This window comes from Macrotis lagotis, chromosome 7 (assembly GCF_037893015.1).
Source record: "Macrotis lagotis isolate mMagLag1 chromosome 7, bilby.v1.9.chrom.fasta, whole genome shotgun sequence".
NCBI classification, from domain to species: domain Eukaryota; kingdom Metazoa; phylum Chordata; class Mammalia; order Peramelemorphia; family Peramelidae; genus Macrotis; species Macrotis lagotis.
The window spans coordinates 137,958,301-137,986,125 of NC_133664.1; the positions used below are offsets into that span (position 1 = coordinate 137,958,301).

General features: G+C 39.0%; 1 protein-coding gene and 1 non-coding gene across 2 annotated transcripts in view; both read left to right on the forward strand.

Annotated features, from left to right (window-relative positions):
- The first annotated feature begins 2,673 nt into the window (after positions 1–2,673).
- LOC141494575 (U6 spliceosomal RNA) lies at positions 2,674–2,783 on the forward strand. Its single transcript, XR_012470484.1, has one exon. It is a non-coding gene; the product is annotated as a U6 spliceosomal RNA (small nuclear RNA).
- A 9,461-nt stretch (positions 2,784–12,244) lies between these two features.
- WNT2 (Wnt family member 2) overlaps positions 12,245–27,825 on the forward strand; it is a 61,433-nt gene continuing 45,852 nt past the window's right edge. Inside the window, exons 1-2 of the mRNA XM_074195152.1 lie at positions 12,245–12,461; positions 19,136–19,413. Of these exons, the coding sequence (XP_074051253.1) occupies positions 12,269–12,461; positions 19,136–19,413 (471 nt within the window). The 5' untranslated portion in view covers positions 12,245–12,268. The remainder of the gene's footprint in view (positions 12,462–19,135; positions 19,414–27,825) is intronic.

The window sequence follows — 27,825 nt, forward strand, 5'->3', positions numbered from 1 at the left end:
TTGATGCTTACAACAATCCTGTCAAATACCACTATCATTTTACAGAAAAAGGAATAGTAATTTGTCTCCTCCCACAGCTAGTAAATGACAGGAATTGAATCCAGGTCTCTCCTGATCTAATATTCTTTCTATATCACCATACAGCTGCTTCTGGAGATAAAGACTATATATTAAACCATCAAAAGGCAAGGACAGTCAGTGAACAGGTATTTGAACAAAGATGGCACATACTGTTTTGTTTGTGGGGCCCAGGGGTCTTGTGCTGGTGGTAAGGCCTATTTAACTCAACCACTTTTAATTACTTGAGCATTTCTTAACCTTTCTGCTTTGCATTTCTGTACCCCCAACCTGCAAAAACTAGTTTTAAAACAAGGAAGAGCAGGAATAGATAATGATTGAAAAGGTACTTTAGGTTTATTTTAAAGATCTAGGAACTTGAGATTTGTTTTAATCATTACTATAGGGAGCAGCTAGGTGGCAGAGTGGATAGAGCCCCAGCCCTGGCATCAGGAGGACCTGAGTTCAGATTTGGCTCAGACACTTAATAATTGCCTAGCTGTGTGACCTTGGGAAAATCCCTTAATCCCATTGCCTAAAATAAAATTTTAAAAAGTTTTTTTAAAAAATTGTTACTATAAACCTTATTATTAGCTCCATTTGGTTTCCAAGATTTCCTTCCTTTCTTCCCCAATTTATATCTGACTTACCAAACAGAATTTTTAAAAAATAGCTTCTTTAAAGGTTTTTGCAACTTTATACTTGATGCTTGTCTAAAGATAGAGTGAAGATTTTACTTCAAGATCTAATTTTTATCTCCTAATAGGTTCGTCCCGCTTAGCTAAATTGACCCTGGTTGGTGGTCTGATAAGAGATTGAAGATTCATGGTGGTTAAAGTATAGTTCTAGTTTTGTTACCTTGGAGAACAATCAATACAAATGTATATTCATAAGAACCCCTATGCATGAGGTCTAAACTTCTTATATGGTCTAATTGAAACAAATGGAGATAATATGAGAATAACAACACAGTAAATGATAAGCAAAACATTTTAAAAAAACAATTTCATTCCAAATGTTAATTTGTATGTATAGGCTAGTCGATAAACTGATGAAGGTGTTTAAGATGTGAAGATTTGTCATAAAATGGTTTGTTGGAATCTCATGCTAAACTAATTTATATGATGTAGTCAACAGAAAAGTCATGCTTTAAATAAATTCCAGATGTCTGTTATTTTAATACCTTACATGCAAGAAAAAAATTATAATTTTTTTCTACTCCTTGTCAAAAGCACAGTTGAAAATGGGGTTAACCTTAAACCCAGAATTTTTCACTATTAGCGTTGATTTAAATTTGTTGAAATTGTTGTAGATAAATTATTATTCAAGTATATTTTATGACATTTTCATTGTGTATACTTTTCATTTTTCACATATCAAATATTTTTGTTTTGAGTTTATATTAATTTTGCAAGGAAAATAATTACATCCATCACACAGTATTTTCAACTGCAGAGTTTGTCCAACGCTCCACCACACCCTTCACTGTGAAACATTCTCACAAAACATTTTGTCTCTTTTCTACTTCCATCCAATAGATCATAGATTGCTTTTGTAATAGAGAAAGTGTGATCTCAAATTAAGGTATGAAGTACTTAGTAAATTACATCAATATAAGTAATTATTCATTGTCACTTTGTCTGAATCCCACAATATTAAATTCTTGCTGTATTTTCATTATCTCAATGCAGATTTAGATCACTTTTTCTTTGAGCTAACAAGTAAAAAAATAGAAACGGTTAAATAGAAAGTCTTTATGAGGAAGAAAAGTAAGTGGAAAAGGTGTGAATATAATTATTAAGAAAAACGTGTTTGAATTTCTCCTTTTATTTTCCCTCCCTAATGAATAGTGACTTTTAGAAATTTGACTTTTCTTGTGACATCTCTTGGAGTAAAAATGTTAATAAAGTAACCTGATTTAACAGGTGGGCAAGGAACTACACTTAAACAATATTTAGATGATTCAAAAATATTTTTCAAGTAAGTAACAAATGTGTCATGTAGTTCAGCATAAAATTTTTATTGGCATTTGAGATAAATGCATTACTCACCAGTGGATATGCCAAAAAAAAAAAACTCCACCCTCTTTCCACCCCCACAGTGCTACAAATTATTATTTATTGAGCCAGTGACAGAGTACCTTGGAGAACAAAACACAGAAGTCATCGTGGCTATCTCTAAGTTTAATGAATTTTATTCATAGTGTAAAGACCAATAATGGTTAGCATTATGGAATGAATGAGTGAATGGAAAAATTAAGTACTCTGCTAAGCAATGGATAATGGTGGGGGTGGGGGGAGAGATCCTATGCTCAAGGAGCTCACACTAATGGGGGTGAGGGGAGGAAGAGGGAGGCAGGAAGTATAAAGGAGCTGAGCCACAGAGCAGATAACAAGGCCCAGGATTACTCTAGTCTAGCAGGAACCAGAAGCTCAAATGACAGTGCCCACAGATCTGAATGGTGTAGTGACTGAGCAGTTGGAAAGGCTAGATCTCCATCTTACTTGGGAGAGTCCTAGTTGAGGACTTGGAGATCATCCTAACAATCTAATCTACTCTTTCTTTCCTGCCACCCAATGTTTCTTGGTCTAAGCAAGGGTAAAAGGAAGGCCACTTGTGCTTGCTTCAGCAGCACAAATAGTAAAATTGGAACGATACAGAGATTAGCCATGGTCCTGCATGAGGATGACACAGAGATTCATGAAAAGGAAGGTCACCCTACCTTTGACTTCATTGGGGAATCCAAAGCCATCTGTTGTATCCTATGCTTAAATATATTGGTTTGAGACCAAACATTAGTTGAAATCCTGTGAATCAGCAGTTATGAAGCATCTGTTCTATATATCTCAGGTGCAAGGTATACAGAAACAAAAATGATAGTTTTTGCCATTAGGGACTTATATTCTAGTGGAATGATCTAGCACAAAAGTAAATTAAAGCTATTTCTGGAAGTAAGTACTAACAAAATGGGAAGAGGAAGGACTTAAAATTGGCTTCTCAGTTGAGACTTGAAGAAAACAAGACTGAAAACTGCTAGAAATATTAACTTGGCTGCTTTAAGATATGCTTTGAGGTGTTTTTTTTAAGTGAGAAACTGGAGAAAAGAAAAAATAAAACTATTGAAATGTATAGCCAAGAGATGACAAGGCCCTGTACTATTAGTGTAGCAATTAGTAACCATTAGTGTAGAAGGGTATGAGTGGGTTGATTCTGTGGTGATGGTGGTGCAGTAGACACAAATTGGCATCTATGGAACATGAGTCAAGTGAGAGTGAAGAGACAAGGAAGAGTGAGCTTGTCATTTAGGTAACTAGAAGGATAATGATATCCACAGAAACAAGTTTTAGGGTGATGGATTGGGAAAAGGGAACAGATCGTGAAATAAATTCCTTTTGGTAAGGAACCTTAGAGATGATATAATCCATGCCTATCATTTTAGAGAGGAGGAAATAGGTACAGACTTTAAGAATTTACAGATAGCTATGGAGTGGCATAGATGGTTAATTGGGATTGGAGATGCTGAAATTTAGAGTCTTTAGAATTCCTAATTTTGCATATAGGAGTTGATGGCATCACCAAAAGGAGACCCCATGTCAAAGCTTTACGACCCGTACTTAAAAGAGGGGAGCTTAATAACCTAACAAAGGAGACTTGGTCATCATCAAAAGTGGAAAGAAACACCAAAAAGTGTCAAAACTGAGTACATTTTTTTCAGCATTTTTCTGAGCTCATTTGCTGATAGAGTTTGCCTGTCTAGTAGGATAGGTAATCTTATTCTAATAGATTTTAGCCAATTTACTGTTATGACCAGGATTTTAGGCATCCTGTGGGACCTTATAAAGAAATTTTCACAAATTCAAGACCACATTGATGAGAATGCTATCCCCATGGTACATATGATCCAAGCATGCCTTAATGTTAAATTCTACAAGAATCCAGTGCAATACTTAAAACACGTCATTAATCCTACACAAAAGAATTTATCCAATGCCTCATCAGCCTTCTAATTCTTGAATACCAGTACAGTTGATGAAGGATGTCTATATACCATCCTTTTATGCTTTCTTAAGAAAAATGTCTCAAACATAATAGCTTTGTGCTTTTCTGGACTATTTTAACCTTAGATAATAGTTTTTTGAAAAATGAGAAATCTCTCATTCTCAAACTTATTAAACTGGTATTCCTTTTTTTTAGTACTTTGGGTTAGACTGCTCAGGCCTTGGTAGTTTAGGTTCAGCATTGAAGTGAAATGAGTTTATAGGATCAAAGGATAGTTCAAAGGGACTGTCCCTGGCCATACTAGGGAAGCTGATGTGCAGTATGGATGTTGCTTCAAGATCTTGGACCCTCCTGATCCATTATCAGTTCTCCAGTTGGAATTTAATGATTAGTTCTCCTGGGTGCAATCCTAGAATTCAAGATATACTTAAGGAAGTCTCCATACCTAGTTTACCTTATGCCTTTGATTAGATTTAAGACATCAGGTAAACATCAAGCATCTATTATGTATCAAGTTCTCTGCCACTCTCTAACTGGAAGCCCAATTAAAATTGCTTTCCACCTGCAGCTTATTTTGCATGCTTTTAGCATTAACTGATAGCGTATGTGTACAAAGGATTTTTTTTTATGCTGACTTCCTTCAGATGTGTACGATTGTTAATTTTGTCAACCGGAAAGAACAGTAGCTTTAGGATCTAGTGTACCCAAGTTCAAATCACAGATATTTAGTAACTGTGGACAATGCTTTTAACCTCTCTTTGAGTATCCAAGGGTCATCTTTACAATGAGGTTGTATGTTGAGCTGATTTTTACAGGTTCTTTTTTCTTTATAATTATGATGAATTTCTGGGCTTTAGTGGGCATTTGAAGCCCGATGCTTCCACTTATAACCTTGTTACCACGGGCAAGCAACTTAACAATTTTGATCCTCTGTTCATCGGTAAAAGGACAGAATATCTATACTGCTGTTATTAGTAACAATTGAGTTTAACTGTGTAAAAGTTTAGAACTTTTACCATATCTTTAATATAGAGTTTCCTAAAAGACTTTTGAAGGTTAAGTGACTTTGGCTATAGTCACTCTGCTAGTATCAAAGGTGGGATTTAAGTCCATCTTCCTGAGTACAGGTCCAGTAATCCCTCCATCAGGAAGACCACATCGTAGAATTTGTTTTATGTAATTGTCAGCCATTAGTGTTTCTTCCTAAAACATTTTTAATTAATTTCATAAACTGAATGTTGCATATGATCTAACCAAATATAGTGATCTTAAAAAACAAAGATTTGTATATACAACAAAAAAGAAGTTAAAGATTTCAGTGTCTGCAGTATCATCCAACAAGGATTCTCTTTAAACAGGTTTTTAAGATATAATAAAAATTCTATATATTAAAGATGACAATATCAGATTCTGGAAGGCAGTTTATTTACTGGGAGAAGCTTTGCTCTTAGCTCTAAGGTGAAGGACCACACCAAGTGACTTTAAAATCCATTCCACCAATAAAGCAATGAATCCTATGGGAGTATGTGGGCTGAAATGCTTAGGGAAGAATGGGGCCCAGAAAGGGAAGATAGAGATTCTGAGGCCAAATTTTGCCAGATTCATATTTTTGCCTATAGTTGGTCCCATCATTGGCATTACACAGTGCTGTTAGTCTAGACCCATAAGCTTATGAACAGCATTTGAATGTAAGGGTGGGGTTTATTCTCATCTCACTTTGACCAGTGAGCTAGATTTGAAAGTGTTCAAAGAATTCTTCAAAATTGGAGATAATAGAGTTTTGGAATCCTCTAAAATTAGTAACCACAGCCTAAAACTGCCTATGAGAATTGGGAAATTTCAATGAAGGAGCAGTTCTACATGCTTAAGGATGGGAATGGTTGTGTTGGTAAATTAATAGGTCTCCCTTTGCCCTGGGAGACTAAACAAACAATGACTTTTACTAAGAACAGTAGGCTTGACTCATCTGGCTGCAATGTTATACTGGAGCTGAAAATAAGCTATAAATCTCCAGAAAAATAATTGATTTCCACATACTGTAAATGAACCGTTACGGTAGCCGCTAAGATTTGTCTCTGGGCTACATTTGAAATGTGCATGAATGAAATGTTCAGCTTTGATGGAGATATGAAACTGCAGTCCTTTCTGAAAATTCTCCTTCCTCCTCTAATATCTAATTATCCACTAGGAGCCAAACCAAAGCAGGCGGCATTTTAGGTATGAGCACATACAGCACATCCCATTTTCCTTGCTATTAAAATATCAAGACTGTGGGTTATATCAGGAATCTTCAGATTTCTTTGGAAATCCAGAGTGGAAAATGGTTTGCTATCCTGCTGCAGTTATCCAGTATGAGATGGCATGGATTGGCAAAGTGCATTCACTCCACCACTAGCTTCATGTAGTGTTTCTCTAGCAAAAGAAATGAAAGGTTGCCCAGTGTGACGTGCCACCGTGGCCCCCGGCATCGAAGGGTGGTGGGGCAGGCACTCTTACATCCCACATTCATAGTTCAGTCTTATATTTGCTTTTCAAGTATTGGAAAAGATGGATACCTAGGAGTGGTGGGCATGAGGAACAAAGATCTGGTGGGGTAAGCGGAGAGGGCCAAAGGGGTGGGCTTCTTCGGATCGGAAGGCACCAGCGCTCCGAGCCGGCCTTCCTCTGGCCGGGTCGGGAAGGGGTGTGTGGCTGAACCTTCCCCCACATCTGGAGCTTGCCTTTCTCTCCAACTATTTCAACCTTCAACTTTTCACCGGGCCAGATTTCAGCCCTCCCTGACACGTGGCGCCCTCCCCTCCTGCCCCAGGATGCGATCGAGGGTGGATTTAATCAGTCAAAGAATTCCTCTCCAGGAGGTCTGTTTGGGGTTTAGGTCACTGGCTGGGGCCCCCGGCCTTCTGGCTCCCCGCGGCAGGGGGGGGACTGCCACGGGGTCACCCGGGGCGCGTCCGTCGCCCCCAAACTGCCCCCCGCCCCTCCTGGGGGGCAGAGGTGGGCAATGCCCCCCTTTCCTAGGGTCCTTGAGCTGCGCGGTGTCTGGGGGATGCTTGTGCGCCCCGCGGCAGCGGGCAGGGGGCCCGCGGAGCCGGGTGGGGGCAGCCGCGGGGGCTTGCTTCGGGTGGGGGGCGGCCGGCACCGGCGGCGGCACCTCCCCCGGGCCCGGCCCTGGCCCGGAGCCCCGCTCTTCCCAGAGTCGTGGGTGGCGCGGACCTCGCTTTCCTCCCCTCCCTTTCCGGACCCAAATGTAGAGGGATCTGGGTCAGCCTGGGCGGGGCCGGGACCTGACCCGGGCCGGGGGCGAGGGGGGGGGGGGCAGCGGCGATGACAGCGTCTTGGGGTTCACGCCCCCCTCCCCAGGGGTCCCGTCCACCCTCGTCCTCTCCTCGTCCGGTGGTCCTCACCCTCCTCTGCCCCGGCTCGGCAGCCCTCCTGGGAGAGGGGCCGCCCCCTCGCAGCCCCAGCGAGGGACCCCGAGCCCGCCGGGAGGGACCCCGAGCCCGCCGGGAGGGACCCCGAGCCCGCCGGGAGGGACCCCGAGCCCGCCGGGAGGGACCCCCGAGCCCGCCGGCAGGGACCCCGAGCCCGCCGGGAGGGACCCCGAGCCCGCCGGCAGGGACCCCCGAGGCTGCGGGCGGGGCGAGCTTTTCCTATTGTCTCTCTATCTGGAGGTCCCCACGCCCGGTCCCGCCCCCCGTTTCCTGGAGCGCGCGCTGGGTGGCCGCGGAGGGTCGGGGCGCTCCCCCAGCACCCGCGGGGGGCCAGCCCGGAGCGTGCGGGGAGAGGGCCCAGGCGCCCGCCTCTTTCCCGCTCGCGGGAGTTGCCGCCTTCCTTTCCCGGGGTGACCAGTGGCCCCGCTCCGGGATGAGTCGGTGGAGACGGGGGACCCCCGTGCCCGAGCCCCTCGGTTTCACCAGAGGCACCAAATCTTGGGACCGATTTCCTTGGTGTCGGCAGCCGCAGTCGGAGAGGAGGGGTCCCCTGCCCCCGGGGACACGCGCTCTCCCTCGGGGGGGCATCTCCCCTGGCACCTCGGGGACCTCCCCGGGGAGAGCCAGGGTGAAGATGCTGACGGGCAGGAGTTGGGAGGAGGCGGCGAGTGGAGGGAGCCCCTCGGGCTGAGGCCGCGCTGTCTGGCCTGGGGCCGGGGCTCCCTCCCGGCCATCGGTGCCCCTCTCAGTGCGCCTTTCAGGCCAGAGACACAGACGCAGCTGCTATCGTCTCCCTTCTCCTTCCTCCCAGTCCCTTGCTCTGCCCTTCGAGCAACACTTATTAAGCACCTACTGTTTGTCCGGCCTTTCAGCTGGGGCCGGGGAGCGCGGACAAAACGCGCCCATCTCTGGCTCTGTCCCCCGGGTTCCTGCCTCTCTCCGCCCGCTTCCCGGCTCCGCCGCTCTACCTGGCCCGACTGCTGCACCCCCTCTCCGGTGGGGACCCCCCTGCGAAGCACGCCCCGGATGGGCTCTGTCTGCGGGAGACGCGGGGAACCTCCGGCCCCGGCCCTTGCCGCCCAGCGCGGGGGGCCGCAAGGTGGCCGCCGGCCCGGGCCGAGGTGTCCCCCTTCCTTCCCCCCGTCCTCCCCCCTCACTCTGAACGTCTCTTGACATCATTTCATCCATCAGATGAAACCTCCCTCGCGCTCACACACACAGACACACGCACACGCACACACACACACACACACACACACACACACACACACACACACGCTCACACACACACGCACACACGCGCGCACACACCAGCCACCCACCCAGTGCGCGAGCAGAGCCTCCTCGTCTCCAGCGCCCGGGCTGCCGAGGCAGGAGCATGGGAGCAGGGGCGCGGGAGGCGAGCGGACCTGGGCTCCCCGCAGCCTGGCCAGGGGCTTCGGGCTGAGGCGCCCGGCCGGCCCCGAGGTCCTCCCTGACCGGGTGAAACTTGGCCACGCGGGGGGCGGGGGCCGGGAGGCTGCCGTGACGGGCCGGGCCGGGGCCCCTGTTCCTGGGATGGACCCCGCGCGCACGCTGTGTCTGACCTGATGCGGACTGAAGGGTGTTTAATATGAACTCCTCCTCTCTCTTTGGAATCTGGCTTTCTGTTGCTCTGATCTTATCCTGGGCAACCCCGCAAGTCAGCTCTTCATGGTGGTAAGTTCAGCGCTTGACCAGGACTCCCTTTACTCGATGCCATCTTTGGAAGAGGGGAGCTGGCACGGCCGCTGGCCAGGGAGACCCTCCTCGGGGGGGCTGCCCCCCCGGGTCAGAGCCCGGCTGAAGGCCAATCTCCGATTCCCCAGCCCACCCCACCCCCGAGCGCAGTCCAGCCTTAGAGCCCCTTCTTTTCCCACGACACGACCCTAGCCTGCGCCCCTTGGCTCTTCCCCGACAGACCATCCCGGCTTTGACAACCTGGACAAAACCAAATTCTTGTCGGAAAGGGTGATCGGATGTTGGCTTCTTTGGATAAAGACAGCAAAATGAGTCAAATTCGCATCCTATGGGGAGACGGGCTAACCAAATCTCTGGCACATATGGGTGTCTGTGCGTCTCTGTGTGGGAGTGCAGTGGTGGTTAGGAACCTCCAAAAGCCCCGAAGGACCCTCTGAGGCAGGGCTTCTTTTTTTTTTTTTCCCTTCTTTTAGCCCGAGGAGCAATCAATGAGTATTTCTGCAGCATTGGGGGTTCTTCCGAATTCCTAACACCCTTGCCTTCATCAGGCTGAAACGCACTATTCAGATTTGGTTGTGTTGCCTCAAAGGAGAGACACGTAGCTCCCTTCATTCCATCCTTCAACTAATGTTCTGTTTAGGGGAAAAAAAATGAAATCAAAGCAATCTTTTGCAAAGCCGTGACCCAAAGAACTTTGGTTCTGACCCATTTGGGGTGGGGGGGGAAGAGAAGAAATGATGTTTAATGGCAACAGGTCTGCGGATCCCTAGATAGATGTTCCAGTGGGGATAAACCTTTCTCTGCCTCAGCCTTCTATTATTTAAAGACTTTCCCACTGAAAAACCCCTTTACATCCCTGCAACTAATAAGTTTACGGACAGAAATGGGAAGGTTTAGAAAGACTTGCTATCTTTCGCTGTTTATAAAGGACCTGACAAACCTAGCTATTCTCAAACCCAATAAAGGAAATAGAACAGGGAGATGACTGGAGATCTTCAAACCAACAATCCCAAGTTGTTGAAGGGAAGAGGAGTTCAATTCCGGCATAAAACCACTTAGAATGGGAAAAGCGTTTAGCCTTGACATTGCTGACATAGGATCAAAGATTGATTTATCAGACTAACCATTTTTCAATAAAATGACTATTTCTGTTTCCATAGGTGTATAAGCATTATTTATTGCTACAGCTTTTTGTCACGTTGTCTCTTAGCTGTCACTTAAATATATATTTTTGGAAGTCACAGCTTCAACGAGTTTATGATCATATAAAATAATGGAAATACAAGAAAAAGACATTTTCCCTGTTTGATCGCTTCAAAAGACACCTATGGCAGCTTGGGTTATATGAAAGGTACCTTTCTAAACAGTTCACTACTAATAGAGAACATCTGGGTACAGATGATGATGTAATTTAATTTTTGTTAAAGTTTCTTTTTTAAAAGTCTTTTCCCCGAGCTTTAACTCTGAGTTTGATTCTTCCAAATATATCATGTCCTAAAAAACAATAGAATAATTTTCCCCAAAATTTGTCTTTTAAAGAAAAAAATATACTGCAAAATGGACATTGAAAACTGGGTCTCCAGCAACAATAGGAAAATATGTCTACAATCATGATCACTTAACATGAATTTTTTAAAGCAATCCTTGCAACAAATTTCTAAAATATTTTATTAATCTTAGGCAGGAGAGAAGAAGGTGTTCTCAAAGACACATTTCCCCAAAGTAGATGCTGAGCTTGGTTTGTGGAGTTTTTTTCCCTTAAGAGCCCTATTGAGACTCTCTTAAGCTTTCTCCTAAGAATACATCATACATCTCCGTTATTCTTCTCTCCTTATCCCACCCAAACACCTTCCTTCATGGTGAATGTTCAAGTCACAATTGGTGGGTTTCCTATTAGTTTCTGAAGAAAAGGTAGAGATCACAGCATCACAGATTCAAAGGACCTCAGTGGTCAATTAGTTCAGTCCTTCATTCTCCAGAGAAGGAAGGTCACACCGATTTTAAATGGAAGAGCTCATCTTTGAACCTAAATTCTCTGACTCCAAATCCAACATTCTTTCCTTGTTAATGCTCTAGTCTCCTGGATTTGTTTTTCCAGCTTACTTCATTATACCTTAGATTATCCAATAAATAAGTCACCTTGGGACTTGATATGAAACATTTTCCTCACAATTACCTTTAAGGTAGGTATAAGACAAGTATTATTATTATTGCCAAATGTACCTGATACATCATAAGTACTATATAAAAGTTATTATCATTCCCACTTTACAGACTGATAGACCTAGAGTTGCTAGGTGACTTGACAAGCAAACAGCAGAAATGGGGTTTAAACTTAGGTCCTTTGACTTCCAAGTCTAGAGCGACATTTGACAAAGAAGGGACACTAGCATCCAGCCCTTTCAATTTACAGAGTAGGAAACTGAGGCTTCTTCATAATGTGACATTGTACATTAGTGCCTAGCTAATGGCAGAACTTCAACTAAAACCCCAATTTCCTAACTTCCATGCAATGTCTATTCCACTACAATGTCCACTTAACTACACTCCTATTTACTCCTATTTCATAAGAAAGTTATAGAAGTATGTATTTGAGAAGTGCTTTGAACTCTTCTGACCTAAAGTAACAAAAATTATTATTGTAATATATTTTTTAAGTCGCTTAACAAAACCTTCTCTTTTTGATTTCCACAGATATCCTTAAGTAAGTCTTTCTTCCCTTTGGGTTGACTCCTTGCTTGATAAGTAGTGACACTTCCTTGCAGTCAGTCAAAACTGAGGTGTCAAACTCAAATAGAAGCAGAAGCCACTAATTGGTACATATGGATTCCTGCAGCCTGCATTGACTTTAAAAATCAAATATTACTATTATCCATGTCGTATTTGATTTTAATTTATTTTGTTAACTATTTTCCAATTGCATTTTAATCTGCTCCTTTTGACACCTCCACTATAGAGTTCACCCTCAAGAGATATCCTTCATACCCACTCGTTCCCTAGTTGCTCTCTCTCCTGTGTTTGCTGCCCACAGGTACATGAGAGCTGTGGGCTCCTCAAGGGTCATGTGTGACAACGTGCCAGGCCTGGTCAGCCGCCAGCGTCAGCTGTGCCACCGGCACCCGGAGGTGATGCGTTCCATTGGCCTGGGCGTGGCAGAGTGGACCGCAGAGTGCCAGCACCAGTTTCGACAGCACCGCTGGAACTGCCACACCCTGGATAGAGACCACAATCTCTTTGGCAAGGTCCTGCTCCGAAGTAAGTACCTTCCAAGAGCAGAGACCACCAGCTTCATCATGTTCTTCCCTGCACATTGACAAATTTGATTTCACTTTCCCTGTCTAGCAACCCATTTGACAGATGAAGAAATTTATTTTAGGGATTTAGGTGACTTGCCCAACCTAAGAGCTCATACTTCTCTGGTGTCTAGGCCTCCCAACATCCAACCCTGTGCTTTTCCTTCACCCTCAGGACTGACAATACATGGAGTCCCATTTGAATTTCTTGCCCATTCTCTCTATATAAGCAAAGGATCAGAATGATTTAAATTCACTGACATAGAGAGGTATCCATATTTGAAGTTAATGTTATTATTTTTGTTACTGTCTCATTTCAGCTGTATCCAGCTTTTTGTGCCCACATTTGGGGTTTTCTTGGCAAAAGATATTAGAATGGTTTGCATTTCCTTTTCCAGTTCATTTTACAAACGAGGAAACTGAAACAAACTTTCCCAAGGTCACACATCTAGTAAGTGTGTGAGATCCTATTTGAACTTATGAAGATGATTCTTCCTGACTCCAGGTGTGAAGCTTTATCCACTGCAGCCTTCATTAGTGTTCATTTTTAATAATATCTCCTGTTGATTTAGCCCTTTACAAAAGACAAAGTTCTTTCCTCATTACCACTCTGTGAAGTCCCTGTGGATTTCCTTATTATACTGACTGAGAGACTAAATAATTTGCTGATAGCAATATAATGACTAAGCTGGGACTGGAACTAAGGTCTGACTCCAGTCAGTTCTGTGCTGTGGGGTTTGGACTGGGTTGGGTTTTCAACTATACCATGCTGCCTTCCCTACAGCAGGTGTTCTTAACAGTTACTTGGATTGGGGTGCTCCTCCTCCCTGTATGGGCAAAAGATTGCATTCTTATTCCCATTTTACCAGCACGGAAACTAAAATATGACTCAAGCAAGCATTCATTAAGCACCTACTGTATACTACTCTGCTAGCCACCAGAGATGTAGAAAAATCAAAATGATCCAATAATGTAGAAGCTAAAGCAATAAGCCCTGGATCTAAAATGAAAATCTATGGGTTCAAATATAGGCTCTACTGTTTACTATTGGATCTAGGATGAAAAATTATGGGTTCAAATATAGACTCTGCTGTTTCCTGAGTGGACCAAGGCAGCTGGGTGGTACAATGGATAGAGCCTCCCCTAGAACTCAAATCCCTCATCAGATACTTCCTAGGCAAGTCACTAAACCCTGTTGGCCTCAGGTTTCTCATCTGTAAAATGATCTGAGAAGAAAATAGCAAACCACTCCAGACTAAACTATCTCAACAATAAAATTTATACAGATTACCATCTGTGTGACCTTAGGCAAGTCACTTATTTAATCACTATGAGTATGTTTACTTCTCTGTAAAAGGAGAGTGTTATGCTAGATCTTTAAAGCCCCTTCCAATTAGATTCTGTTGGGGGTTTTTTAATCCACACTCAATACCTTTGATTTTCCCATCTACTACTAAGCCTATGAACTTTTCTCTAAATTAAGTCATAGAATTGTAGTTGGAACTTCCTTAAGGATTACCTAATGATATCATTGGGGGACAAGAGAGAGTGTTTGTTTTTAAGAAATTAAGAAAAAAGGCCAGCTAGAAGTAAGGGGAAAATGGTCATCAGAACTCCTTATCTAGTGATGAGTCTCTTTGCCAGCTCCAATGAGATGCTTAGTTTTCTACAAAAATATGCTGCCATTTGAAAATCTAACCCAAAGCAAAGCCTCCTATGTGGGAATAAATATCTGAAAGAAGAAATTTTACATTTGCTTGTACCCTGCCCACCTCATGGACAGAACCCCCTCCCCTCCCATGCCTAGGAAAATCATCCGGGCTGTACACTTGGTAATACTTTACAAAGGGTGTTGCTATCATGTATTTATTCATCACACCCCTAGGGTTTTATGAGGCCAAATGCATAGTGGAATGTCTCTAAAACACCCCAAGGGAGTGATATGCTCACTGTTAGTGCATCCCTAGAGCTAATTTACTGCAATATTGTATGAACTATATCCTTCTACATTCCTTTTGGAGTTTCGATATGATGTAGCAAATTTTTAAAAGGTTAACAGCAATTTCAGTTGAATGGTATTTCAAGGCTTCACCTAGATTAGCTCACCAATGAATCAATAAAAGTTCTGATCCCTGTCCAAAAAAACAATTTATAGGTGCTTATGCTCACATGAGAAATTACGGGAATGCCTTCAAGTAGTCATTAAATTCAAGATCTAGTTTTTTTCTTATCCAGAGTATTTACAAACATTCTCCATTACAATGTGCCGATTCATATAGTGTTTGTACAATTATTCCATTTAAAAACTGGTTCTTTGATAGTACTTTTAGAAATCTCCATAGTGTGGAAACTCTCAGTCCACAAATAGAACTAAGTAGAGGTAGTTTCTGATCAATGATCTCCAACAATTATATATTTATATAAACCAGGGGATTCGTTCATAAAATACTTAAACCCTGCCAATAACTTCATTTCAGTGAAAGCTTGCGATCAGTGGGGCTTGGAAGAGGAGAAGACAAGTTGATAATCAATCTAGCCTAACATAATTTTTGTTTTTTACTCTAATAGCTTAAGATTTTTCAAATGAAGCTGAATTAATTGAATAAAAGTATTAAAAAATAGAATATTCACATGAGACTATGTTTCTCTTTCTTTTCACAGAAGGCCAGATTCCATCCTTCTATGCTCACCCTCATTTCCCCCTCAAGTCAATGAGAATTTTGTGCTGAATATGGGAGGGCAGAATTTGGCCTGAAGTGGCTTATTCTGGAAATAATCATGAAATTCCATTGAAGCATCCAAAAATTTTAACAATTAATTGTTTGATGAGGAGTTCCCATCTCAGAACTCTTAAGAGGTCTGAGGGTTGTTATATTTAGAGTAATCATGATCAACATTTTTATGATGCTTTAACATTTGAATGATCCTCAAAACAACCCTGGGAGATAGATACCATTTTTATCCCATTTGACAGATAAGGAAACTGAGATAAATAGAAGTTAAAGGACTTTCCCAGAGTCATGCAACTAGTGTCAGATTTAAAATTCAGGATTTCCTGTCTCCCTGTCTGGTGTTCTATTCAGTGAGCCACTTAGTTGTCACCACATAAATAGATAGTAAAGGCAGAGGGTGGAATTGTTTATATGAAAAGGATACACAAAATGTGGGAAGATTCCATCTTTATAGGGGAACCGGAAAGTTTCCTTTCTCTCCAAGAATTCAGAGCCTAGAAAGGATTTTGTGGAGGGAATTTTTAGGGGCTTTTCATTAATTCACTCATTTCACAAATTTTTTTTTAACCTCTTACTTCCTGTAAACATGACTCTTTGGTAGGCATTGTATTAGGTAAGGGAAAGAGTTTGGGGAATTTTAGGTGAAGATTGACAAAACTAGCAATGGCCAAATATTATTAGTAGAAAACCCCCAAAATTTGAAAATGAAACTTGACTTTTTTTAAAATATACTTTTTTTAATTTAGTTAAAGCCATGGGGTTAAGTGATTTGCCCAAGATCACACAGCTAGGCAATCATTAAGTATCTGAGGTCGGATTTGAACTTGGGTCCTCCTAACTCCAGGGCTGGTGCTCTATCCACTGTGCCACCTAGCTGCCCTGAAACTTGACTTTTTAAGCCATTAGTATTACTATCTTTATGACATAGATTCCTATGTAGGCAATCAAAAATTTTTTACTCTAGTGTCCTGCCTTTAATAAATATTTGATTTACTTTCTTTAACTATATTTTGATAGGATAATTGTCTAAAATTAGAAAAAAATCCAAAATTACTTTGGAATTACTAAACTCTTACTATTTAAGCATTCAGAGGATTTGGGATTTATGACTTTTAATGGATTTAAAAGAAATGTCTTTTTTTAAAAAAATTCCTCAGCAGGGTATCAAAAAATCTAGTTTTGTGTTGTTGCAAAGTCACGTGCATAAAAATCCATAGCATTTTCAGGATTGATTTAAGGCACTGAAAGCAAAACTTCTTAAGATTGTATCAATATGATATGAAAATATATAGAAGAAAATGAAAAATCCAGTGTTTGGTTTAAACAAAGATGCCTCTAGATATGTGAAATGTGTATATGAATGGGAAGAGTCATCTTTTGAATGTGATTATTTGGAAATTTGGTGGGGACAGGAGGCCAGTTTTGTTCTATAAAAATAATTTTCCCTCCACCTAACAATATAACTATTTATTTGAATCATTAATGTAAATATTCATTGCACACTAGGCCAAGTTTTTCTAATAACAGAAATATTGTCCTCATTTTTAAAAGCACTTTTAGTACATTAGTTTGGACATCTTCTCTCCTTCATAGTATCTCTTAATAAACACATCTATGCACACACACACACACACACACACACACTCACACAAACCACGGCATATTTTGATTTGTTCACAAGATGGTCAGATTAAAAGTTATTTGGTGGTAGTACCAAAAAAGTTAAACTTTCAGGAGTTCCATTTTTAAATAATCACTGTCATCCATGTTCTCTCTTCACACATCTTTGAGTTCCCTAAATTTTAAGACCAGAGACCTGCATCATGATTTCCTCAGAGTCACTTACTACTAATTAACGAACTTAAACTCTGCCTTCAGTAAAACAGGGGTGCCAGGCAATTAGGTGGTGAAGTGGATAGGAAAACCAGAGCTTAGACCAGCTGAATGTCCTTGGGCAAATCACTTAACCTTGTTTTCCTCAGTTTCCTCATCAGTAAAATGAACTGGAGAAGGAAATGGTAAATCACTCCAGTTTCCAGCCAAGAAAAATTCCAAATGGGGTCATGATTGACCCTGATTGAGCAACAACAAAGATGTCACATTGTGTTTTTACTTGTTTTGTTTTAATCTGTTTCCTATTGATAATCTGATACCACTGACCTAGAGTCCTGAGAGGTTCAATGACTTGCCTCTGGTTGCACAGCTAGTATCTGTTAATGGCAAAACTTGAACCCAGATCTTCCTGCCTCTGAGTCTGGCTTTCTATCCCCTACTCCTCAGTCTGTATTAGAGAAGCTTGGATTTACAATTTACTTCCTAGCAAGACTGAACACTGCCCATGATGTCTATGAACATGGACAAAGCAAGTTAGGAAAAGCTTATTTTCTCCAAACCACTAGCTTTTGGCAAAATGTATTGGTCTCTATATGACTTATTTTATAGAACACCTGAATTTCACTTAGACCCTTTGTGAGTCTGAATTTGTAAGGTGGGATACCTTTTAAAAAATGACATATGATCATCACATTCCTCTCTGGGGAGTACAAACTGCTACTTATGGCAAATATTCACACAACTTATTTTCACATAGCTACATGGAAATGTTCTATATTTTTTTTTGAGTAGTTGGGTTGGGGGGGGTTGTTTTTTAAAGACTGAGGTAAGTGTCATTTAATATGGTGAGGATATGTTTTTTCTGATTTTTAATAATGAGGCTAGCAGAGCAAATATTATAAAGAATGTATAATAAATTTTAACCCTGAATGACAAATGGGAATGAGCAGTGCTTCAATGCAAAATGGTAGTTTGTTCTCCCAGATGTATGGTTCAAAAAGTCACACTCTTCTTGGTATACCTATTGGATCCTTTAATGGCTGTCTGTTTTCAGCCTTCTATTGGCACTAGGTCGTTCAGCTTCTATTCTGGTTGTTAATATATTTACTGTGGCAACCATTAATAAAAAAGCATGCTAATAACAATGAAATACAGCACCATTTGAAAAATGAGGTGCACAGGGACCCTAAAGAGTCTTATATCTGTCATTATACCACAACACTGTATTATGAGTTACTACAGATTATTAAAATAATTTAATGTAGTAATTGCACTGAAATATGTACCTTTGAGTCAGTAAATGAAAGTAGACTTTGCACTAATAAAGAACAATTCTAAAAAACACAAGAAATAACTCGTTCACAAGTCTAATTATAGATGGTAAATTTGTTTTCCTCTAGCAAAACCTTGGCTAAAATTTCTTGGCTGTCTATTTCTGACCAATAACAATGTTTAGGATACTCACTCCAGAGTAAAGTTACTAGTTAGTCATAGTAAGTAATTCAATGATAAAACCTTTTCTAAAATGCTGTTTGAAAGTTGTGGTAGAGACAAAATTCTTTAGTGTTAAAACAAGAGAGCAGTTCCCAGTGCTTCATTCTCGGTTCAAATGCTCCCCTTTCCCCAGAATTTAAATATAGTGTTTTCAATTCAATTCAGTTTCCATATCTGTGAGATTGCAAAAAAAATAATCTAAGTACATTTTGAAAGGTAGTTCTAGAGGATGCTTAAACTAGGACTTTTAGAGCTAGAAGGCCCTCCTTTCTCTCATGTTGCAGGACCAGTTTTGAACACTTTAAAAAAATTAGATATGCCATCAAAATAAAATATATTTTTCTTTGTCATTGCACATATATATATATATATATATATATATATATATATATATATATATATAATATGTCACTGTTATTCTGTAAATTCTTTACATAAAATGAATCTAATGACATGTTCTAGGAAAGGAACAAAACCCCCAGTAGTGTGTGGGGTTATTAAGGAGCACCAAAGCATTGGACTGAAATCAGAGATAGGAATATCAAACCTCTTTATAAGATGATCATTTTGATTGCAGGTAGTCGAGAGGCTGCCTTTGTGTATGCCATCTCCTCCGCCGGAGTTGTCTATGCCATCACCAGGGCCTGTAGCCAAGGAGAATTAAAATCTTGCTCCTGTGACCCTAAGAAGAAAGGAACTTCCAAAGATAGCAAAGGCACTTTTGATTGGGGTGGATGCAGTGATAATATTGACTATGGGATCAAATTTGCCCGAGCATTTGTGGATGCCAAGGAAAGGAAAGGAAAAGATGCCAGAGCACTGATGAACCTTCACAACAACAGAGCCGGAAGGAAGGTAAGCAACCAGGAATTATTGTGATTTTATAGACAATGCTGTAATTTTCATGAAAACTTTTCTTTGGATTTTCCTCTGTAGTTACCTAAAAATGCAGATATTGAAGCTGGGTTTTCTTTATTGAATATGCCCATACAGGGAAAGAGGTGAGCACCATCAAAGAAGTAGGCTAGAAATGAAGACTCATAAGTAACTTGGGGCATATCTACGCTAAAGTATCACAATCAATCTAAAAGCAAAAATCTCAACTAATCTTGGTTGTTTATACCAAAAACCAATACATTTTTCTAGTATCCCCTATCATGTGATTATTGATTTCAAGCAGTAGGACCTTAATGGTTACATGGTCCAATTTAGACCTAACAAATTTAACTTTATTTTTCTTCCTTCGAATTGGCCAAATCCATCAGTTGTTTTTGTTTAGATGCCAAAATCATCACAGGCATTTGGTGATCATTTGGGGGCCCATATAATATCCAAAGAGGCAGGAATATGACATAATAAATCACCTACTCATACTTAGGGTAATTTCAAGGCATCTATTCCCAGATATCGCATTGAAGTTATTATGCATATATATAGCAGGGATGGAGAACCTTTTTTTCTGCTAGGGGCCATTTGTATATTTATAATACCATTCATAGGTTATATTTGATCAAACATTTACTTAATTTACCCCTAAAAAGCTACTAGATTTATTGAATTTAGAGTCCTTGCTTGAGTTTGCCTTGGAAATGCCAGACCAATATGGTCCACTGGCCAGAGGTTCTCTGATGCATAGCCTGGTATTCTCCTTCTCATTCCTTGGTCTTCTTTTAATGCCATATAGAAAGTGATTTTTTTTATTAAAAATGGTAAATGGGGGCAGCTAGTTGGCAGTATGGATAGAGCACCAGCCCTGGAGTCAAGAGGTCTTGAGTTCAGATCCAGCCTCAGACACTTAATAATTACCTGACTGTGTAACCTTGGGCAAGTCATTAACCCCACTGCCTTGCAAAAACAAACGAAAAAAAAAACCAATGGTAAATGAGCTTATGAACCAGAGAAAAGACATGACCCCAAAGTGGCCCCTTAGGCCCTGCTTTCAATGACCTTGAGGAAATTGGGTCATGCCTACATGTAATTGTTCCATAACATTCCCATTAACCCCATCTAAATACATGACAGTATGATTGAAATAACGTACATAGAGGAATTTCTGTTCATTATTCCATCATATAGACAAACCACGATTGACGGGGATAACCTAGTGTTCTAGTAAGAATTGTTCTATAAGTTTCATGGACAAGCAAGTAGATACAGTCATTATCTTTGACTTAAGAATGTACTTGGGATTAATATATAAGAAAAGTTAACATAAAAATAAAAAGGTCTCAATGGGGCTTTAATGGGAAAAGAAATAGAGAAGGCAGAAAAACTGTTTGGATGAAAAACTTTTACTGAGTCCATAGCCTGATTTAAAGAAACTTGGAAAGAAAAAACTCTTGGTCAGCACAAAGAATAAGATGAGTGTGACCTGAACTGTTTACAAATAGGACCTTTCTTAGTTCTATTAATTTATGAACATATGGAGATAACTGCCAGGAATATATACTATTATTGTGCAATTCTACAACTACGGGCAATTACTGGTTGTGCAATGGGATGGAAAAAATGCACATTAATCTTCTCTTTGACATTTATATAGTTAAGTATATAAGTTGTAAAATACAGTGTTTTTGAAAGGGATGTGCTGCTTACTTCTTCAGACCTTTATATATAAACATCTTCCACTGAATATTTGAAAAGGATATATACCTAGAAATGTGTCAGAGAAGAAGCTGACTTGCTTAGCTAAAAATCTTAATTTTGATGAATGTATATCATCCACAGTTTTGATTGTAAGTTCTGGAGGACAAAAGATCTTGAGCTTTTTTGTTTTCAGAGAAGAGCAGCTGCTACAATTCAGTTTTTGTTTTTGTTTTTGCTGCAGTCTCATAATTAGGAGGCTGTTTCTGATCTTATACTTGTGCAAACTTCCTAAAATGTAGATTCAATTCACAAAAGGTTATGAACTGAACCTACATTTTAAGAAATTTGCTTGTGAAATTTAAGAATTAATGTTCTGAGAGAAAGCATGACACAGTGCTGGAAACAGTCATCCTTGGAGACAGATCATCTGGATTCAAGTCTCACCTCAGATATATATTATATATATATATATATATATATATATATATATATATATATATATATATATATATATATATGGCTTTGTGACCTTGGAGAAATCACTGAAACTCTTACTATCTCAGGCTATGACTATACAGGTTAGGGAATGGGGAACAATATAGCTTGGTAGAAAGACTAAGAGTCCACTATACCCTTGAAATCAATAGTCCTATCTGAATATTTTTAAATATATTCCTCTACTCTCTGTACATTAGAAAAATGGTGGAATTATTAAGAAGAACCTTTTGAATTGATATCTTTGCAAACTGGAAAGGAAAATTCTTACCTAAGCCTTTCACATGGCCAGGAACTTGAAAATATAGAACTGTGGGTCTTGAGGGGGCTTTAAGAAATCATCAAATAGCATAAATTTAAGACTGGAAAAGACCTTGAAAACTTTCTACTCCAGCCTTACTGATTAGAAAACTAAATCTTATAGGAGTTAAGTTCCATATCTAAGGGTCACAGAAGAAATAAAATGGCAGAACTAGAAAGAATCCAAACCAAGGACCCTAGCTCTAAATCCAATTCATCCTGCTGCCTCTAGCCGATCTAAATAATCCCAGGGATAATTCAACACTGACCATTCTGGCTTCCCCAGCTTCTTTCAAGACCCAGTTAAAATTCTTCAAGAATTCTTTCCGAATTCTGCAGGAAGCCTTTCTCAATTCCCCTTTATTTCTAATGCCTTTTCTCTCATTATTATCAGGGATGAATCCTGTACACAGATTATTTGTACAGAATTGTTTGCATGTTTTTCTCTGCCCATTAGATTGAAGGCAGGGACTATCTTTTGCCTTTCTTTATATTCCCAGCAGTTGACATGGTATCCAACACATAATAGGAACTTAATAAATGTCTATTGACTGACAGACTAGAAAAAACATCTTTTCAACATTTTAAAATAAATACCCATGAAATTATCAAAGCAGTGAGTTAGTGAATTCTCTGTCTGCCTCCATTAGTTTAATTCTTTCAAAGGCTTTCTAATGATAGTTAATGTTAACATCGATACAACTTCTAACAAGAGTTTTTCCCCTTCCATATTTATATGGAATAAATTTATATGGAATAATATAAAAGTCAGAAGTTCCATGGTCCTCGTTCTAATCCATTTTTCTACCTCTTGAAAGGAGAGACAGGATAGCATAATAGAGAATGTATTGAACTTGGAGACTTGAACATCTGAGATCAAATTCTTCCACTGATATTTATATTTGTGACTTTGGGCAAGTTTCTCAGTCCCTTCATCTGTAAAATTCTAAAGCTGTGATCATGCTATTGTCTAAACCCTACTAAGAAGAGCAAGGAGGAAAAAAATCCTATTTAAGGAAAAAACCTTCCAGAGAAGAGAATTCCACAGCTTGTCTCAGGAAATTCTTCTTCAGGTCTTAAGAAGCCATACCAAGGAAAAATGTTTGATAAACAGTTTCTATATAACAACCTTTCATAAGATCAGAATTGTTTTCTACAGTAACTGTCCAGGTTACTTTTCTCTAGATAGGCTAGACCAGTTTAAACAATAAGAGTAGTTAAAGAGTACTTAAAACAATACTATGTTTAAGCCTTTCTATGAAACTTCCATAAAATTTACCTTCTACCTCTTACTGAATGAAATTTATATATTTTATGCTTAGAGTTTTTAACTCTATCCACAGGAGTCACAGGGAACTGAATCTTCAGTTAATTTAGACATTCCCACTATTTGCAGGGTCCTGTCCATGTCCCTAAAATAGAACAATCAAATCTGTACTTCAATTTCTGATTGAAGCTGGTTATTCTGTGAATTCATGGAATCCTAGTGTTTTTGAAAGTGTGATGTGCTCAATATTTGGAGAGAAACTAGTATCTATTTCCCTTTTTCTTTTTTCCTTTTTAGGTTTTTTGCAAGGCAGTGGGGTTAAGTGATATTTCCCTTTTTCTTTAAAAATAAGGCAGCAGTAACTTAGATCACTCGTCTCTACTACTCTTTAAGTTTGACTTAATAGTATATCAGAACCTTCAAGCCAATAAATATTGATTAAGCATCCACTTTATGCAGAGCACTGGGCTAGGTAATGGAACAAATAAATATACGAAATAAATATACATGGTAACACATGCCTATAGATCATACTATTGGGGAAGTTGAGACTGGTGAATTTCTTTAGTTCAGATTTACTGAGCTACCATAGAGCTAAAGATTATCTGGTGTCCACACTAAGTCTGACACTACTATGGTGAGCTCCTAAGATCAGGGGCTACCAGGTTACGTTTGGGAGTGACAAACTGGCCCAGATAGGGGATGGCGGGGTTCAGCACTTCCATGGTCATCAATGGTGGGATCAGGTCTATGAGTGATCATTGCATTTCAAGTCAGAATGAGAAAGAGAATTCTAACCTCAAATTTTTTTTAAATTTAAAATTAAATAAACCCAATCTGATTTATCATATGGAGTTTGCAATCTAGAAAGAGGATCACATAAATTATGAAATTGCACAGTAATTCATAATAAATATGTATTTCTGATACATAGTAGTTTCAGACAGAATTAATGCTATGGTGGTTCTAAGAGGAAAGAGCATTGCATAGAATTGTTATGGAAATTTTTTGTAAGAAGTGTCTGTCATCTTATTTGGATTGTAAAGAATGGAGATAGCAATTCATAAAGGAAAAAGTGGTACAAAGAATATTTCAAGGTTAGATAATGGCATGAAGAAAGGTAAGTAGTAGGAAACATGTGTATAAAGATATAGAATAAAGCACTTTGGATATTATTCAGTACATGTAGAGGGGAATAAAATGACATAGACCTAATGAGGTCAATAAATACACAGAAGAAAACAAAAAGTTCAGAAGGGGATACAAATAAGGTCATTTTGTCATTACATTGTTAAATTTAAAATAGACTTAAAAAAGCATTGTAAAAGAAGACCACAGTTTCTTATGAAATTCTATTTTGTGTATAAATATATATATATATGTATATGTATATGTGTATGTGTATGTGTATATGTATGTGTATATGTATATGTATATGTATAAATATATATATATGTATATATATATATATATATATATATATATATATATATATATATATATATTGGGCAAGTTGCTTAGCTCTTGGAACCTCAGTCCCCTTCTCTGTAAAATTAGTCATTTGATCAGTAAGGTCTATAAGGTCCCTCTAAATCTAAAGCTGTGATCCCACTATTATTGTCTAAAACCTTCTAAGAGTAAAGAGAAAAAACTTCCAGAGAAGAGAATTCTACAGCTTGTCTCAGAAATTGAATTGGTTATTCTGTGGATTCATGGAATCCTGTTTTTTGAAAGTGTGATGTGCTCAAAATTTGGAGAGAAACTAGCATCTATTTCCCTTTTTCCTTAAAAATAAGGCAGCAGTAACTTAGATCACTCATCTCTACTACTCTTTTGAGTTTGACTTAATAGCATATCAGACTATATATATATATATATATATATATATACATGTATATATATGTATATATAGATGATTAAGCCCATAAATTAAAATTTTTATTTTAGAAATAAAAAAAGGTAAATAAAATTAAATAAACAAATGAATGAATGAATACAAAAGTACAGAACTGCCAGATTCTGGAAGGTCTTGAATGCTGATGGAGGTTGGATTTTATTCTCTGAGTCATAGGAAGTCTCAGATTTATAACCAGAAGAATTGCATGATTAGCTCTCCACATAAGGAAGATTGGTGAGCAGGCAGAGAAAGGGAGATGGAGAGACTATTGGAAGAAGGAAGACCTATTTCAGTATTCTCAGAGGGAGTGAAAAAGGATGTTAGCTCTAAGAACAGAAAGAAAGGGATGTCTGTGAGAGATATAGGACTGACTGCTTAAGAAGATAATAGGAGAGAGGGAGGAAATAAGTAATTATATATCACTCCTTTACAAATATTAACTCATCTGATCCTCCCAAGAACTTAAGAGAAAAGTCTCTATTTTATAAATAAAAAAAAACTGAGGCAGATAGAGGCTAAATGACTTGCCCAGTCACACACCTAGTATGTGTTTGAATTCGGGTCTTCCTTGACCCCTGGTCCAGTGCTTTATCTACAGAGCCTCTTAACTATTTCTAACGATGGATAGGGACATGTCAAAGACAACATCAAGATTTTTTGATATCAAACTTTGGACAATGATTTTAATATCAAACTTTGCCTATTGTGTCACTGACAGAAATAGTGAAATCAAAGAAGTAGGTGTAAGAAGAAAGGTAATAAATATTTTGAGATTTGAATGCATCTGGGGGTCCTAAGCTAAGAATTAAAAAAAAACAGAACTAAAGATATTGAATAGTAAGGAAAAAATGTAAGAGTTGGGTCTCCTTGTATAAAACAAATTTTGAGAACAAGAACGATAAAAGATATTTTAAAAGTGTAGAGATATGATATATATGGTATAAGTGAATAATGAATGTGTTAAGTTAAACCAAGAGTCTGTGATCTCATCAATATTCTCTCCAGTGGTGCCAATAATAAATTGTCTCTACTATTTTATTCTGTATGATTCTTATCTATCTTCCTTCACAAGTCTCCATGGAAGATTTCCTCTCTCTTCTTCCTCTCTCACTCCTCCCTTCCCCTCTCTCCCAATACTTTCGAGGTTTCATGTCAATAAGTGACATTTTCTAAGTATTTGTTCCATTCATCTTTTCTGTCCCCAGTGCCTGGCTTATTATAGGCAGGTAATGAGTGCTTGTCAGTTGGTTATTTGATTAATGATATGTGAGTAGGTAGTATCCCTTCCTATCATGAACATTTCCTTGATAATGCATTGACATCACTTTTATGCTCAACATCGGTATGCTACTGCCTGCTTACTTATACCTTATCTCTTCATTATTCTATAGATCACTCCACAATTTTGATTCTTTTGGAGATTAAAAAAATCCTTTGTTTCCAATCATATAATTTCAACTGGAAATGTTGATTTATTTAAAAAAGATGGGCATTTGCATCAAAAATATGAAATTGAAAACACTATGTAAGTTGTCATTGCAAACCAAAAAGTTCTCTTCTTTTTTTCCCATCAAATTCTTGATTCAGGCCCTTTGTAGGGCCTAAGATTTTGTACTAATGAATGAACTATCCCACCCATGTGTCAAAATTTGGACACTTTATTCTTCATCACTCGATTTTTTTATATGTGAATTGCTATGTTTAGAGTGACTGTGATTAGCCCATGACAATGAGAATTGGGGAAATTATGTCTTTTTGTTTTATGCCTTATTTGGTATAATTAGGGGATCATTTCACAGTATTACTTTGGTTGGATCCATTAAAGGGTCTTAAATAATATTAAAAAAAGCAATAGAAGCCACCTTGTTAAAGTGACTCAGCCAGTTAATTTTTTGTTAATGTTATTGTGGTTTAAATCAACAACAATAAACACAGTAGGAAATTATATTGTTCCACACCCTTCAATTATGTGTCTATTAAAGTGTGTCTGCTATAGAAAATTATCTGTGAAAGCCTGCCAGTTTCGTTAACATATTTTCATCAAATATTCCCTTGTTTCTCATAAAGATTTCATAGAAATGAACATGAAGGGCTAAGGAGAGGTAATTTTGTTAAACTCACTTTCTCTTTTTTTTTAAAAAAAAAGGTTGTTGCACATGATTTTTCCTTTCTTCTTTTCTTTTTTATTCCACATCTTCCTATAGGCATAACTTGAAGATTGACTTCTGAATGACTTTAAACTTGTGTTACCTTCACCATGAAATTCCCCTGTGTGTATTTGTTCATGTTCAGTCATTCTTTCCCAACTTTATCTTCTTTCAGTGCTATTCATAATTCTTTATGTAGGACTTTAGTTATAGTTAGCTAAATATGATGTAGGCTGCCAGTAGTGATGAAAAGAGGTTAGATGCACTGGAAAATCTGTCAACAAAAATACCAATGACTGTGATCAGAATCCAGTGGGAATTGGGCCATATTCTTAACAGTAATAGCAATAATAGTTCACCTTTGGTAGTGCTTTGTAGTTTATAAACTGTATTCATGGCAACCCTCTGAGCTCAAGATTCTAAATATCATTATCCCCCAATTCAAAGCTAAAAATACTGAAGCTCAGAGTGATTTACAAAGGGTCACACAACTGGTAAATGTCAAAAGCAAGACTCCAACTGCAGTTTTTTATTTTAAAATAATGAAGCAGAGCACTATTATTATCCTAATGATC